The 17,659-nt window shown below is 37.8% G+C and overlaps 1 protein-coding gene across 2 annotated transcripts in view; it reads left to right on the top strand.

Moving 5' to 3' along the window:
* Nucleotides 1–17,659, top strand: part of PDS5A (PDS5 cohesin associated factor A) — a 78,589-nt gene that overhangs the window by 16,269 nt on the left and 44,661 nt on the right. For both annotated transcript variants that reach the window (XM_066317090.1, XM_066317091.1), the window contains exons 3-6: nucleotides 14,655–14,858; nucleotides 15,269–15,355; nucleotides 16,139–16,236; nucleotides 16,711–16,837. In XM_066317090.1, the coding sequence (XP_066173187.1) occupies nucleotides 14,655–14,858; nucleotides 15,269–15,355; nucleotides 16,139–16,236; nucleotides 16,711–16,837 (516 nt within the window). The remainder of the gene's footprint in view (nucleotides 1–14,654; nucleotides 14,859–15,268; nucleotides 15,356–16,138; nucleotides 16,237–16,710; nucleotides 16,838–17,659) is intronic.

Genomic DNA, 17,659 nt, shown 5'->3' on the forward strand with positions numbered 1-17,659 from the left:
AGTGCATTCTGAAGTTTTTTTTTCCTCGCTGTGAAGATAAATTGCAAAATGTGTTGATTTCGAATTAAAAAAAACTAAAATGAGACCACCAATTCAATTAGAATTAAAAATCGCAGTGTTAGAGTTTTCTTTTTAGGATAGGAAGATGAGAAAGCGAAAATAGCAAGGTATGTTGCATGGGAAGGTGGGGTGGAGGCAGGGATTGTGAATGGGTTCATTATACCAGTACATGATCTGCATGCTATGATCATGAGGGTGATTTAAAATAAAAAATTAAAACGCTGAAAAACCCCCAGAAATACAACTTACTGAACATGAATGAAAAAGTTTCATGGTTTCAAAAGCCATTCAAGGCTCCTGAAAAATAAGAGCAGTGGACCTTCATGTGTTAGCAAGCTTAACAGACATAATACTTTTATGTAGGATTCAGGACCTCAAGGCAATAACTATACAGTCTAGAATGGTTTTAGATAAGAGAAGTTAAATTTTGTGCCTTTGTGTAATGCCTTATATGTATGCTTAAGAAAGACCAAGTGGTTTATTTTGACAGTCATCTAGTCAACTAGTTGTCATTCTGCAGAGTTTGTACGTGAAAGAGATCTGTTTTGTCCTTCTACAGGTAACATTCCTCCTCCGTTTTGTGGTTTTCCCCATGATTGGGTTTTTTATGATATATTGAACCTCCAGCATATGCATGTGGGCTACTGTTCTGAGATCACTGCAGCTGAGCAAGTGAAGTGAAATCTCTGCAGTTTTTGAGTCAGAGAAACAAAGATCATTTTTAAATGAGGCATTATTTTGGCTTCAGGCCACTTCAGTCCAGTACTGTTGATGAAATGGCTGCTTTTCTATGTGTTCTGGGCAATCGTAATTTTTTGTGCTGAAGCTTGGTGTGTTCTTTTTAAGCTTCTCAAATTTCACTTTGCCACTGTGTTACAGATGCAGATGTTTGTGTAGTGACCAAATTCTGTGGCCACGGGGTAGCAAATTTATGTTCATGCTTGAGGTGCAGGTTAACATTGTTTCAGCTGTCTGATCTTAGAAAGGGAATCAGATGAATTTTCCAGCTTTTTCAATTGAAGGAAGAAGTTACTCACTGTTGCAGAGCATGCACTGTCTTGAGACACTGCATCTGTTGTAGTGCTGGAATTTACTGACTGAGTTTAAAAAAACTCAGAAACTAAAATTTAGTGGGTAACAAAACATTTCTAATGTAATACTGAACTAGGTGTTAAAGTAATTTAAGGGGTATAACCTCAAGAACCTCTATCAAGTCTCAACTCTTATGTGGTTTTGTACTTTCAGCATTGAAATTTCTCAAGTTTTGTCATGGTAAGTGAGGATAAGTGATTTTTCTGGATGACCATGCCAAACTGGTTTGCAGATACAGAGCTTCTATGCCTCAAGTGCTTTTTTTAAGTGTGCTGGACCTTCAGAGATTTTTGTGTGATTCCTGTTTTAGGCACAGGTTATGAGGATATTGCTGGCAGCTATTTTAAATATATTTGGTGCTTGCAGGTTGCTGATTCCAGCAATGTAGTTTAGTGAGATGTTACTTTCAGCTAAGTTCAGCATCATCAATTGTGAGACTGAACTTGAGTGATGTATCTAAATACATAAATTAAGCATTCAATACATAAGGTGGGTTTTTTAAATTAAAAAAAATGTCTTTAGATAAAGTCTTTCTAGCAAAGCAGGGAAATGGCAGTGCTCTCTGATTTTTGGAACCTCAATGAGCTTTCCATTTTTCAAAACTGAAGTTTTAGTACGAGATACTCCTTATTGGAACTTGTTAACACTTTATATCGGATATACTGCCTGCTTTTTATCTTAACAAAATCAGTAGCCATAAAACTGTGATTACGTAGGAGGAATGTTGAGACACAGGTACAGCAGTTATGGTCATATTCTAGCTATCTCCAAGGAAGGAATTTGATGGAACTGATAGGAAAAATAGTTGCAAACTCTTATGATGGAAACAAGGCTTTACTTAAATTCTCAAAATACTAGAGAAAAATTCCCAGTCAGGACTCTATTAACCTGACATTAAAGTTACCACAGAAAATCAGAGCAAAGCCACAACTGCTCTGAGATATGTGACATAATGTCCTCTAAAATAATACTGCTAGTCCAGAAAGGTATATTAAAACTCTCCCAAAGCAGGAATTTGATTTTATTTTTCTTTATTAGGTAAGAAAAAGACATGGTTTTATAAACAGAGTGCATATTCTGGATTAGGGATAATTTTCAATCAGCTCAAGGTAGCTGTGCTGCTTGAAAATACTGTTAAAATGTTTAACAAAGTTAGCATCAAGTGAAAACATAATCTTGTTACTGGTAATTGGGCGTAAATGTCAAGACCCAGCAAATAAAAACAGGTACAATACAGAGACACAAATGGGAAAACCAGTTTTTTGATCTTATGTTGTTGTTGTTGCTCTCCTGTCCTTACCTTTTCATTTTTACTTTTTCATTTGGCATACAAATGCACATTACTCCAATGCTCAAGATGGAGAAGTCTACATATAGTATCGTAAAATGAAGAGTAAAAACATTAAAACAAACGTTTTAAATACTGTCCTGTAAAGTCCAGGGCAAGGCTTTCTGTAAATAATATATTTGATTTTAAATATTCCAACACTTTTCGTATTGGCAGTTGTGATCGTAGTATGAATTTCTTGAGGATTTTCCATATAATTGTTTGCTACTAATGTTAGAATCACATGCATAGATGTATCATTGATTTTACAGGCTTATTTCTCAGAAACTGAATATCCTACACATAATCGTTATGTCTTTAGCATCCTTTTGCTGAGCACTGTGAATTTGACTTTTATGTCCTTTTATCAGCAATATCAGTGGCTTTTATTTTTCCTTTGGTCTCTCACTCCATTGTAATGATAATTTTTAAATGGAAAATTTCTTGAAAATATTCATTTCACATATATCAGAAGTCAGTCTGTTACTTAGGAGTACTTGACATTATGCACAGTAAAATAATTGAGGCTTGCTAAATGAATTCTACAAATGCAATACTTTCCGTACATTTATAAGAAATAATTTTCTTCCTTCTTATTAAAAAATTAGGACTTACAGCCAGGAAAACCACTCCAGATAAGTTTCAGGTCCAGGGGTTTTGCATCAGTTTTTCCCTATGCTTTAAGACTTTTCAGAAACTTTGCTTTTGATGGGGCTAGTTAAAAATAAAATGAAACCACCAGAAACCCACAAAGTAAGAAAATTCTTATATTTTGCGTTCATTCCATTCTGTAGTGCCTTAGTTTTGATCTTGGTGCCTGCCTAAAGACAGAGCTGTGGAGAGGGTCTTGTATTTCTGAAACAGGTAATAGTGCTCTCAATAGGTAGCAAAATTATCTGGTAAAACAGTGCTTCATTGCAGAGAGAGAATTTGTCTGATCAGAAAGTCTTTGCAGCAGTGCATCTCGGTTGGTAGGCGCAGTAGCTGGCACCTCACCAGCTGCTAGCAGAGATTCTCTGGGGCAGCCAGTGCCTTCTGAGGAGCTGGTTTGCTGTGCTGGTTTGTTTTTGTTGTTACTGGGTGGTAACAACAGAAATAACTTCTGATTGTGAAAGATCAAAGATTTTTACAGTTTTACAATTCTGATTTTCGTCCAGCTTTTGCATTGGGAATGGAAACTCTCAGTTTCTGCGTTCTATATAATTGTCGTTAATTTGAGAGTATTGTACTATGACTCTGGTAGATGACAAGAGACAAAATTCTTCAGTGAAGTTTTGTCAGTTCATGCTAGGGTCTCACATGATATTGCCCCGATTTTAAGTTCTAAGGTGCAGTGGAATCTGGCTCCTAAGCAAATCAGAAAATTCATGTCATAACTAAAGAGCATTTTCTTGTTGACCCATGGTACCGTTGTTCTGATACTGTGTGTGATGGCATTGTGTGCAATTGCCAATCATTCAACAAATCGCATGAAAGAAATTCTAATTTATTTCTTCTCTTACTCACAGATAAAAGAAATCTCAGGTTTTTCCTTCTTTTAAAAGAAATAGACTGTGAAATCAGTTAAAGATCAAGGTACAGATAGTTCCCATAATTTTCTGCTTTGGGAGGTGTTCAGCTCACCACAGTTTACAAGATTGCTGAAATAGAAAATCACTTTTTTTGGTGGTGTTTTTTTTTTTTTTTTTTGTTTTTTTTTGTTTTTTTTTTTTTTTTTTTTGTTTTTTTTTTTTTTTTTTTTTTTTGTTTTTTTTTTTTTTTTTTTTTGTTTTTTTTTTTTTTTTTCTTTTTTTCTTTTTTTTTTTTTTTTTTAAGAAGAAGAGAAGAAACTTTTTTTTGTCTCATTTATTGAATCTAATGTGTTGAAACATACTGGGTTTGCATGGGCAAACTTTTATAATGAAGAGGGGCTGCAGGGGTAGCTTCTGTGAGAAGCAGCCAGAAGCTTCCTCCATTGTCTGGCAGAGCCAATCCCTGGTGGATCCAAAGATGGACGTGCTGCTTGCCAAGGCTGGGCCAAATACAAATGGTGGTCACACCTCTGTGATAACAGATTTAGGAAAAAAAAAAAAAAATCATCTGCACTCATGGAAGCCAGAGAAAGATAGGGGTGGGAATATGTGAGTGGAACAACTCTTCAGATGCCCAGGTCAGTGGAGAAGGTAGCAGAGGAGGTGGTCCAGGCCCTGGAGCTGAGATTCCTCTGCAGCTTTGTGGTGCAGACCATGGTGAAACAGCTGTGACTCTGTAGCCCACGAAGGACCACAGGGGTGCGGAGATTGCCCTGCAGCCTGTGTTGAGGACCATGGTAAAGACCATGTCCCTGGAGCCTAGAGAGGACCATGGAGATGCTGAGATCCACCTGCAGCCTGTGGAGGAGACCTATACCAGAGCAGGTGGATACCTGAGATGAGGCTGTGATCCTGTGGGAGGCCTGTCTGAGCAGGGAGGGATCTGCAGACCCATGGAGAGAGGAGCCCATGCTGGATCAGGTTTGCTGGTAGGACTTGTGACCCCTTGGGGACTCCTGTTGGAACAGCCTGTCCTTGAAGGACTGCACCCCGTGGAAGAGTGACCCGTGTTGGAGCAGTTTGTGGAGAGCTGTTGCCTGTGAGATGGCCTCCAGTTGGAAAAGTTCTTGAAGAACTGTCTCCCATGGGAGAAACACCACATTGGAGCAGGGGGACTCCTCCTCTCCTGAGTAGCGGGACTAGCAGCATCTGACAAACTGACCATAATCCACATTCCCTGTCTCTCTGTGCTGCTGAGAGAGGAGGTAGAGCTGGGAAGGAGGGAGGGATAGAAGGGAAGGTGTTTTTAAGGTTTTACTTCTCACTGTCCTGCTCTGATTTTGTTAGTAATAAATTCAGTATTTCTAATTTGAGCCTGTTTTGCCTGTGACAGTTATTAGGTGAGTGATCTCTCTGTCTCAACTCAGAAACACTTGGTTACATTTTCTCTCCCCAGTCCAGCAGTGGAGGGGGGTGATGGAGAGGCTTTGATGGGTGTCTGGCATCCAGCCAGGATCAACTTCCTACAACAGGCAAGTAGGAAAAAACATGGTGCTCTTTATGTGTACCCTGCTTCTGGTTGACAGTCAGGAGAGTGTAGGATGTACCCATGGGATGTACCTGTACCTTAGTGTAGAAATAGACATGGATATAGACTTTACAAGATCAATGTTGCTGGCAGCATACCTCTCTGTGTGTGTTTAATGCAAAACCCTAACACGTGATTGTGCTGTAAGAATTGATCTTAAGTAATCACTTCAAAATGAATCCTTACAGTCAGTTCACAGTAGAAATGTAACTCCCGTTGTTTTGGTAGCACCATCTTCTCTTTGGAAGAGGAAATGAATTGACACACAGCATTGAGCTGGTTATGAGGAGTCCTCTCATATCTGGAGGGTATTATCAAAGTATTTGCAAAACTTCATTTGGAAATAGAAACTCCTTCATTGTGGGAAATAAGGTTTGAAGAATTTTTTTGTTTTGCCCCAGCCATATATAACACTTGCCATTACACCTAGGGGAGGAGGACTTCTTAAGGAAATGCTTCTAACTGATGTCTTGAATTGTCATTAGAACATTTAAAAAATAGACTCTTTTTAGTCCCTCTTTCGTTATGTATCTATATGTGTGGAAGCAAAGTTTCTGAGAATTTAGGTGACTTTAGGAACCTTCTTAGGTTATTTAAACAATTATTAGTCTTTGGCAGGGAAATTGCAAAGAATACCATTACAAATCTTCCCAGTAATAAAGACTAGATGCTGCTGAGGACTGAATCACTTAAAAAAAATAAGATGAAAATTGGTGCTGTGACACCTCACTTAAATCATAAATGTGTAAGAGGCGGGGAATAGTGTGAGTATGAAAACATAATGTGCTGATAAATATGAGCATTCTTATCATTATTTGAGAAGAGGTATGTATACATTGTTAAAATGTGTGATTTGATTGTGACTATAGTTTGTGTCATAGAAAAATGGTGTGAACCAGTTTAAAGCTGGGAAAACAAAATACCTTAGGGATTGCAGTATTGGTGCAGCCAAACTAACAATATTTCTCAATGTTTCTTGCATTAAAATAACTTTTAAAGGTCTTGGATTGTGTAGCCAAGTATTGTCATGCATCCAAAGCTGCTTGTAGGTAAAAAGTAGATACCAAGAAACAATTTTGGTTGTTGACAAACCATACAGTGACCTAATGTCAGGTAGTACTTTGCACACCTGAAAACCTTTCAGCTGTTTAGGAAATGTGATGAGGTGAGTTAGTTTTGTTCATCACAACCAAGGAGAATTTGTATTAAGTCAGATCATTTGAGTGAAATTGATCCAGTGGGAGCTTTTAGGCTTAATGTTGATTAAAGAGGAATAATGAGAGAAAATAAAACTGACTTCATGAAATTGTGAAAGACTAAATAAGGTACTTCTGATGCATCAGTTGAGGCTACTCAATGAAATCTTTGGCTGAACAGCTTCTGTTGAAGAACCTTATAGAATTTAGTGCTGGGTAAGGAGTCAAATGGTGAATACTGTCTTAGGCTTCCCTTATCTGAATCAGGTGAGTGTTCTCATTTGCATACTGTGGGGATGTTCTCTTGTGCAATACTGAAGTTGTAGTGAACCTTTGTTGCCAAAGGTACAAGATGAGGATATGATGAGAATAATAAGAACCTGGAAAGCAGAGAAAAGAAAGTTGTGGCTTAAAAAGATAAATGGGAAACTTACACTGTCTCAGGTCACGATAAAACCCCAGGAAACAGATTATTAAATGAAAATGAATAAGTTAATTGGATACAAGTTCTGAAAATTACTGTAGCAACACATTTCTGAGACCTTGAATTTAAAGTAATGGGTGATCACATCTTATGCCAGTTTTTACTAAGTAGAAGTAAAGGTAAATTTTCAGGGGATCTAAGAGGATTTGGCTATCTATAGCTGCCCATTTCAGGCTTCCTGAACTTGCCACTAGTAAGGTTAAGAATTCATGCCTGTTTAGGTTGTTTGTTATGAGTTTACACACTGGAAAAGCTTAAGTTCTTCCCTTCATGGTCTTGGCCATTGAAGTCTACCTACCTTCTTGCTACTCGACCTGGAATGTACCAGATCAATTCAAACCTGTCTCCAGATAGCTGTGGTTTTGGTTGCATGTGATCACTCAGATAGTCATAGTTTCTAAAGAAATGACAGATTATAAAGATTTCATATTGTTGCAATACTGAGACTGTAAATAAACTTAGGGTTGTTCTTACACAAAGCATAGTGGTACCTGCTTAAGACAAAAGAAATCAACTTGGGTTTAAAGTACATTTACTTGGAGGAAAAAGCACATTACTCTTGCATATGGTGCTGAAGGAACTAAGGGTGTACAAAAATGGTTTTGAAACTTCCAAATCATACTTTAGTAAAATTTAAAATCAGTGATATTGTTTAAAATACTCAGTTGTGAGCAAAATATATTTTGACAAGGTTGTGGTGATAGGAAAAGGCATGCAGTATTTTCTTTGCACATCATGAATCTCATTTTTCCAGTGGGCATGTTCATGGCCAAAGAGTACAAGATTTATTGCATGCAGTGGTAACAGCATTAGGATTATCTTCTGCTGGGAAGGAAGGACAGAGTTTTACTTCCTTTTGCACCACTGTAATCTTGGGAAGCATACTTTCTTGAAATTTTTCCTTTCAGCAGTTCATAGGAGTTGCTGTAACCAAGATGTCAATCTGATTTACTGTCAATACGTGACTGATTTTTGCAGAGCATATTACTGAATTTAAAATGCATGTTCTAATTTGTGCCATGAAAAGTATTTTGGATTAAGGCGTCTGATTTTTCTCTTTTTATTTGCCTTGTCCACTCCTTCTGTTGCATTCATGGTACTGTGAGGGATCTTACAGCTTTACAACAGAACTGGAATTCTACTATGTGCTGATTATGAAGATACAATATGTGGGTAATTGTACAATCCCTCTGCCAGTTTGGTAATAATACTTGTCCTATTTGTGTGATATTTGAATTCATTTTGTAGTTACTTTAAAATGTGTATCAAGGAAATTACTTCAAGTAATCCATGAACTATCTGCTCCATACTGTTTTTATTGCACGTAGTAATCAGTCTTTCTTCTTTTACATATGTCAGATCCACTTAATGGCTAGGTTCTTGGAAAACAGTCTGACTTGCTTGATCTAAGTAAAATAATACAGAATATGGTGTTTCACCAGTGAGAAGATAGTGGTAAATAACCAATCTGTGACTTCTTTGCTTGTGATTGATCAGTTGGCCAAATGCCCCAGAAAAGCCTGGCGTAGGTCAGTGCCCAGGGGAGGAATAGCCAGGTGAGCTGTTTGCCCAGTCAGGGGGTATTGCTCTGGCTGCCATTGCTGTGCCAACTTCACATCTTGTATGATACATTTGTAATCACATCTGGAAGCCCTGTTCATTGGCTTCACCTGGTGAGCAGGATATATATAAAGAAGAAAGCAGTCTTTGCCCCTCAGAGTGTAAATGCTTTATACCATCTTTTGTTAAACTTTTTTACCTTCCCCAAGTTATCCAAAGCCAGTTAAGTGCCTTGTCAGAGAGTACAGATCAAAGAGTTTGTAGTGAAAATGGAGCATTGCCCTTCTCTGGACTTGCTCCAGCACTTTAATGTCTTTCCTGAACTGAGGGGCTCAGAATTGGGAACAGGATTCACAGTGTGGCCTCACCAGTGCTGGGTACAGGGGGACAATCCCTGCCCTGGTCCTGCTGGCCACACTTTTGCTGACACAGGCCATTGGCCTTCTTGGCCTTCTTGGCCACCGGGGCACACCCTGGCTGGTGTTCAGCCAGCTGGGGACCAGCACTCCCAGATCTTTTCGGCTGGGCATCTTTCCAGCTTGTAGCACTGCCTGGGCTTGTTGTGACACAAGTGCAGGACCTGGAGAGAGCCTTGTTGAACCTCATCACATTGGCCTTGGCCCACCAGTCTGTCCTGTCCAGGTCCTTCTGCAGAGCCTTCTGCCCTCCAACAGACAACAGTCCCACCCAACCTGGTGTCATCTGTGAATTTCCAATCCCTTAGTCCAGATCATTGACCAAGATATTAAACAGTACTGCCCCCAAAAAGAAGTCTTCAGCTGTTTTTAATTAGCACAGTCTGGTAAATGTCTCCTTAGAAGAAAAGCATTTGTGGCTCCTTTGGCAAATACCTTCTTACCTGTGTCATTTTAAATATATTTTTTTTTAAATTAGTGAAGATAATCAGACTAAGTAATGTGTTTCCAATCACCATTTAGTATTTTTAGCATTTAATGAGTTGTATTGCTGTATTTTTCCTTTCCTTCTTCTGTCATATCCTGCAATTGCATTTGCATTGTTTTTATGTACATAGCCTGTTGTTGCCTCATAAATTCTTTACAATTGCTCACTAAATGTCCATCTTTCTCCTCTTCTGTTGTTTACAGCAGATAAGGCCTTAATAGCTATAAGTTCTTGGATTTAAGCACTAAGCATATGACGGTTTACCAATGGTGATTTTTTTTGTGTTTCGGTTCTTGTCCTACAGTATCCTCTGCCACTCTGTAACTCTGCCATCACCATCAATTCCTGCTTCTCATACCACAGGTTTTTATGGAAATAGGGTCAGTTATAACACCACTGTCCACCAATAAATCCATTCAGTTCCAAAAGGTTCTTTCAGTTTATGACTTTAGGAAGGGGCTAAGGAGACAATATTGGCCTAATTTTCATCTCTTTCAAGCTCCTCAGTTTCCATGTGGCTGTTCTTGATGCTCAAACAAAGTTTCTTGTCATGGTCAGTGTTGCGTAAGGTGTTATCTTTATTAAAAGTATGAGCTGTTTTGAGATGGGCTTATTAAAGGAACTTGCCTTTTGTGTGTTATCCTGTTTTTCTTGACTTCTGGGTTTTATTTACCTTTTCCAGGTTTGGTTTGTATTCTAAGATTCTGTTCATGTCAGCCTGTGGGATGTATTGGCAAGATGTAATTTCTTGATTGTTACATCAATATTTGGTGCTTCGTTGGGATCTCCCTTGTTTGGGCATTAGCTTGGGGTGATGGTGGGGTGTGTGTATATAGTTTGTTGTTTGGGATTGTTTTGCTTGTTTGCTATTCAAAGAAAAGCCAATAAAACCTGTGTTACTGTATTTGTGATTTCATTTGTCAGGAACTTAAAGATTTTGAAATAACAATCATCTGGTTCTCCCGATTTGAGTATTTTTCTTTTCTTTTTCTTCACACTTGAACGTGTCTCTTTTCCACGTTTGTTTGATGCTTCAGGCTGATTGTCAGCCTCAGGTAGTCTTAGATAAGACTTCTCACCCTACATCTGCACCACATAGAACTATTTTTTTCAGAGACATCTGTGAAGCATTTTGCTGTGTTTTACTGTGAGAACTGAGATAAAAATGTAATTTATTGTTAATAATAATTGGCAAGAATCACCTATATACTGCTTAAATCCTGCCAGGAAAGGTGTAAAAACACTCTGATGACAGAGTTGCATTATTTGTGTCTGCTGTGATTTCAGCCTTTCCTTGGCATCCCTCCTTGAATTGTCCTAGTTCTTGTTATCTGGGCTCACATCCATTTGGTTAAGTTTTGCTTTCAAATATCTTTTGCATTTAGTCCTAGTACTGAAATTACTTTACAGTATGATCCCTATTACCACAAATGGTATCAAATTCTCTCAGTTGTTTAATTTCTTCTTTCAGTCTTTGCAAAGGGATTTTTAAAATACTGAGTATTTTTCCCTGATCTTTTTACAAGCCAAGGGTTGTTAAATGTTACTGCTTTGGAGCCCTGTGAATAAGCTGGTGTAAGAACAGTAAAACAAATGCAACATGTACACGCCTTCCCCTGCTGTGACTGGCTTGGAGGTTTATGCTTGTCCTGCCAACTGCAGCAAGGCTTTTCTAGGTCTGCCTGCTTCTTTCTCTCTGCAACTGCTGGTTTGAGTCTTCTTGCTGTCTGTACTGACTACCCTGTCCTCTCTCAGTGTTTATATACCTCTCCCCCTAGATTGCTGAAGCAATCAGTATGTTTCAGCAGTTGATGGGCTTCCTGATCTAACCAGCCATTTTCCTAAATCCGGCAGAGCTGAACAGCAAAAGTTAGTATTCCTGTCTGAGGCATAGCTCTTGCACAAGAGGCACAGCTGAGTCACATAAGGGCAAGCCACCATGCTGATTTCGTCTTTGGAAACCGGCCACATGTAAGCTGCATGGGAGATGTGGGCACTGTGTGAACAGCCCTTTGGCAGCCTCATGTGTACGTTTCAATGCAGGCCAAAGGCTGACAGTCTCACGAGAAGCTGCAGATATTGTTCATCTCCTTTCAGGCCTCTAGTCACACTGAGCTGCTTTCATGCTTGCTGCAGAGTTTCAGGGCAGAACTGAGCCAGCATCTGTGAATGTCATCATAGACATCTGTGCTTGAACTTAGGGTCTGTATTTCTCTCCAGCGGGGGAAAGGGTAACCCAGAGTGACTGGCTTGCACACTGCATGGTTGATACAATCAGATGGACACCTTCCTGGGAGCTTTAACTTTCCAATTTTCAGTATGTTCATAATGTGTTGAGAGTGACTTTAGCAGTCTTCATTTAGCTGTTCTCGCTAGTTTGGGTGAAGTCATTTGCATTTATTCAGTGTTATAATCTAATAATTTCACTTACTTATTTGCACAGCCTTGGAGAGTAAAATTTTCCTCTGATAATTCGAATTTCAGGGTGCTGTGGTAAAAAATGGCAATAATGTCAATTTCTAGAATAGTTATAATACTTCGTTTTTTCAAGCTAACTGAAATACCACTATGTGACAAATTAATGGAGATGCATTCAATCAAAAGTGGTGCAGAACAAATTTAATCATAAATGTGCATAACTGTATTCTGTTTACATTTGCTAGAATTAGTGTTTTAATTGACTGCTTAATTGTTTGGAAGGGAATGGGTGATGTTACATTAATATTATTAAGAATATTTTTCTGTCTCTTGTTTTTTGCACTGAGTACAATAACAGGGTTTTGTTGTGAAAGATGCTAAGTCTGTATGCTTTTTATATAAATGAATATTATTGTTCTAGGTAGTTTCAAGTGTACAGCCAGACATCAGTTAAACAGTACTGCTGTAATCTGAAAAAGTGGTGGATTCTTGTTACAGTTTGATCACATTTTTTCAGGAATAAAAACTGTCTCAGCGTGATAATGAGTGGTTTCCAGTTTGGACATTCAAAACCTCAAATTATTTGGACTTTAGCCTTTTGTATCTATAGAGTTTATTTTAGATTTTCAGTTTCATTAGCATATAATTTTAGCAGATCAGTTTCTGGCTACATCCAGGACACCAGGTGAGGCTACCCCAGTGCAGTGCAGAGTGGGACAGTCCCCTCCCTTGACCAGCTGGGGATGCTGTGCCTGATGCACCCCAGGACACAGCAACAAATGGCCCTGTAACTGGCAGACCTGAATTGTCACTAGAAGAATGGTTTTGTGCTTTCAGCTAGGGCTTTTAAACATGGCTTAAGAATATTTTTAAGGGAACAGACCAATAAGATACAATTTGTGTTTTCTTGGGCTGTAAATGTAAAGTCTTTTTTTTTTTCTTCTTCTTTTTTTTTTTTTTTTTTTTTTTTTTTTTTTTTTTTTTTTTTTTTTTTTTTTTTTCCTCCCTCCCCTCTCTTTGTTGTTGTGTATGGTTTTTCTCCTCTCTAGTCTCCTCTTTTTTTTTCTTTGTGGCAAATTGGATTATACTTGTACATTTCTAGAAATGGAGGAGGATTTTTAAGTAACGTACTGTAGGAGAGGTTGCTGTTAAACATTTATTTTAATTCATAAGATCTGAATTTAAAACTGTATTTCAAAACTCGGGAAGGAAAGAAAGCTGAAACACAGCGCTTTCAGGAAGTTGGAAGCAGGGACATGCTTAATAATGGAAAAGCAACCCTAGAATCATTTGAATGGCACTGTAACAAAAGAAATCTGGTTAGAGTAAGAGATATATTTATTTGCTGTGTGAGCTCAGTCTTCTTTTTGTGTTTTACTGTTATTTTAGAGGTGTGTTTGACCCAAGATTTATCGTTCTATGTTCTGTCTTGAATCTCTTCATTGTGTGTACTGTGTATACTGTCTGTAGTGGGTGTACCAAATCCTCTTGGTATAGAGTTGTGGCTGTCTTTCACAGTTTTAACTCTTAAGGAAGTTCAAGTGACATGGAGGAATGGAGCACAAAGACTGATTTCACAGTGGTCATTCTAAGAGTCTCTGGAACGTTTGCCCGTTCTGTGGTGACATCCTAGAAGTCATTCTCATCCTTTAACAAACACTATTCTAAAAGTTAAATCTGCAGCTTTTTATTATCTGCAACTTCTTATTTCTTCTTCATACTAGGCTTTTACTCTGAGCTTTGCCCAGTCATTACGTTGAGAAATTTCAATTAACTGGGGTCATATAATAATTAAAAATAAACTATTTTGGTGGCATTTCATGGGAGTTAATAGTTCTTTACTGTGCTAGAAGAAACAAGGAAACCATGTGGTTAATTTTTTTACATTATGTTAATTAGGCTGAAGATGCAGCTCTAAATATGCAGAAAGAGGGATCTGCAGTGTTAAGGCTTACTTTACATGAGGGATTAAATTATCCAGTATGTAGTTTTTTTAAACTAGATAGAAAGATCATCGTGCATGTGTAAAATACTTTGTGAGGCCTCTACCTCAATAGAGGCAGAGTATTAAGAGTGGCCTCTTAGGCTCCTCTAGCCCTGGCACAGCTCTAAAGCAGCTGCATTGCACTGTAGCCATGTGTTAGGCCAGATGGCTTACAGCCCCTTGCACCATTCATACTGAGGTGAGTCCTCACTTGGAATTGCAATGGGACTGCTTTGAGGAAGAGATGCTGCCATCTCCACCATCATCTGTGCACAGCAGTTTCTGTGCTGTACCTCACTCAGGTCAAGATGGACAAAATAAGCACAACTGCAACGTGGTTTTCAGTTAATTCTTAAGTATCAGATTAACACTTCCATTTTTCTGATATTTGTCCTAACAAAAAAATTCAAGTACTAATTGTGATTATGCAGCAGAACATGTATTGATAGCACTGCATCCTTTTAAAAAGTCTTGTTTAGTAATAAGAAATAAAAGCAGAAAGAACTCACATTTTTTCCTGGTGTTTTTCAGATGGTGGTAAAAACCTTCATGGATATGGACCAGGACTCAGAGGATGAGAAGCAGCAGTATCTCCCATTAGCCTTGCACCTTGCATCTGAATTCTTCCTCAGGAATCCCAATAAAGATGTGCGCCTCCTTGTAGCATGTTGCTTGGCTGATATCTTTCGTATCTATGCTCCTGAAGCTCCATATACTTCCCATGACAAACTTAAGGTAAAAATGCTTCATAAAATAAAGGCTTTTCTCTTTCCTTATTCTTACTGAAGAAAATATAAACCACCCTCTCCCCACAAAAAACCCCAAACAAACCAAACAGTGCCCCCCAACCAAAGAAGACCCAAAACCAACAGAAAAATGTTTCTATTTCCATGTATGCTGATTTTTAGTTTTGTTAAAGATGTTGCATTAATCCTGTAAATCAGTGTAATACTTAAGGGCCAGAGATGTGTAAAGGAATGCTAGATGGCCAGTATCTGTGTTGGTGATAGCTTTCTGTCGGTGCCTAAAAAAGACAATTTAATGTTCTCACAGTACGAGTTTGAAAATGGTGAGAGATGTCACTGCTAAAGGATTGTATTTTCACTTTCTGCTGAATCAAGCTTGTGAACTTTGTTTTTTGACAGGACATATTCTTGTTTATTACAAGACAATTAAAAGGCTTGGAGGACACGAAGAGCCCTCAATTTAACAGATACTTTTACTTATTAGAGGTAATACAGTAGTTGTAACTCTCAGTAGATGGTATTAGCTCTGTAAGCCTAAGAAGTGTAATCAGTTCTCCTGATGCACCTGTATGCCTGGCAAATTTCTTTTATTCTGTAAATCACACCATTCTCATTAAAGTTCAGTGAATTACTTCTTTTAGTACTTAAAATGCTGCTTGTGTTGAATAAGTTTGTCAATCTGTAGTTGAGGACATGTTAAAACAATTGGTATTTATTGAAATTTAGCCTTTATCTTACAATTCCATAAATTGGGTTTTTTTAATCGAGAGAACATTTCAAATGCTGATTAAAATGTAAATGGACCTATATTGGTGAGAGGAGGAGGAATGTAAGATTTTTGCATCAAAAACATTGCAAAACCATACTCTTGACAAGAACTCTGCTGGGGTTCAGTATGCTTTTAGAAATAGTATTGAATTTATAAACAAGATGTTCAGTGTTTAAAACATGATGTTTAAAATTGTATTGTTTAATAGCATGAAGAAAAAATAAGGTCTTACTATATTAACAAGTTCTGTCAGTTGGCTTCTGTACTTAAGAAATCAGATCATTCTGTACTTAGCTTTTTCTGGATATATCTTGCAAAGCCCCTCTGTGTTAGGAGCTTTTTATATGCAAAGCAAATATCCACTCTCTTTTCCCAAAGCATTTACATCTACTGTATGTTATTTTTTCTTAAATAGAAAAAACCGCCATTGCTAACATGATTATCTTTATGTTACCTAATGTGAAATTGTACTAGCCTAAATATCCTAATTTTTGTTTTAGAATTTAGCTTGGGTCAAATCTTACAACATCTGCTTTGAGTTGGAAGATTGCAATGAAATTTTTATTCAGCTTTTTAGGACTCTTTTTTCAGTTATCAAGTAAGTTGAATTGCTTCCATTATATTAACTGTCAAAATAACATCAGGTTTGGGAGTAGACTTAATCATTGCATAGTCTCCAGATAAATCTGTTTTGTTCAAAAGTCTTTATTTCCATAAATGAAAGCAAATGACTCTGAACTACTGACAGGATGGAGGGGTGTGTGTCCGAAAGTAGATGTGTTTTAAAATTTGTTCTCTATGTTACAGCAGTCTACTTCCTTGTGGTTAGTTTATCTCCATTTTTGTATTGGTTGTTATTGTCCTTTTTTATTTTGATTCTCTTAAAGCAGAGCTAGATTGTTCTGTGTTTTTGAACCTTTCTATAAGAGAGGAAAGGCACGTAAATTAGTTTTGAGAAGTGATGAATGTAAGAGAGAGCAAACTGGACAACATTAGATGTTGTTTCTTGATTGTACTGTTAGTATTTGTCAGCCTGAGAATTTAATATTGATAATATTCTTTATGATCACAGTAATAGCCACAACCAGAAGGTACAAATGCATATGCTGGATTTGATGAGTTCTATCATCATGGAAGGCGATGGAGTAACTCAGGAGCTGCTGGACTCAATTTTGATTAACCTCATTCCTGCACACAAGGTCTGCCAAGTAAAATATTATCATAGTATGCTGTTACAATAACAATAATTCTTACTGCCTTTTGCATGTTGTTATCTCTTTATACATTTTAGCTATTGTGACTGTTTTATTGTATCATGTTCATTTGGGAATTACCTGATGCTGTTGATTAGTTCTGTCTAGATTATTTGATACCAAGAGATTTTGCCACCTCAGGATCTCTGTACTGAAACATAAATAAAGTGTTTTCAGGCAAATATAAACAGAAAACATTACATCTTGAGGATTGTAGGTAGTTGGTTGGTTTGCTTTTGGGATATGTTGGGGGGGTTTTAATAGAGAAGATACTTAATATTTTTGAATTTTAAACAAGAGAGGTGGGGGTAAGATACTTCCAAGACTTCTGTGGTGTCTTGCTGTTCTCCCCAGCTTGCCAGTCAGACTTCACTGCACCTTCCTAGTTGTGCTTCCCACCCCTTCCATTGTTTTCTGCTTTAAATTCCCTTATAAGGAACAAAGTTACACAGAACACACACACACGTTCCCCTTCCTAGAAGAATTTTATGTTCCTTGAAGAGGGGACCCCTGGGTCTGCACTTGAGTTTTTAAAGTACCTTCACTATAACGCCTTAATAAATTTAAAAAAAGAATAAACACAACTCCTTCAGCTGTGAAATAGGGAAAATGAGTTGCAGGCTGGTGATGCCTTGTACTGACCAAGAAAACTCTCTTGCTAAAGTGCCTGTACTTAACAAAAATAGTATGGAGAACTGTAAGTTCCAGTTATTAATTACAGCAGATGAACTGTGCTCTGATTACCAAGTACGTGTTCCTTTTTGTTCA

This window comes from Sylvia atricapilla, chromosome 4 (assembly GCF_009819655.1).
Source record: "Sylvia atricapilla isolate bSylAtr1 chromosome 4, bSylAtr1.pri, whole genome shotgun sequence".
Taxonomy (NCBI): domain Eukaryota; kingdom Metazoa; phylum Chordata; class Aves; order Passeriformes; family Sylviidae; genus Sylvia; species Sylvia atricapilla.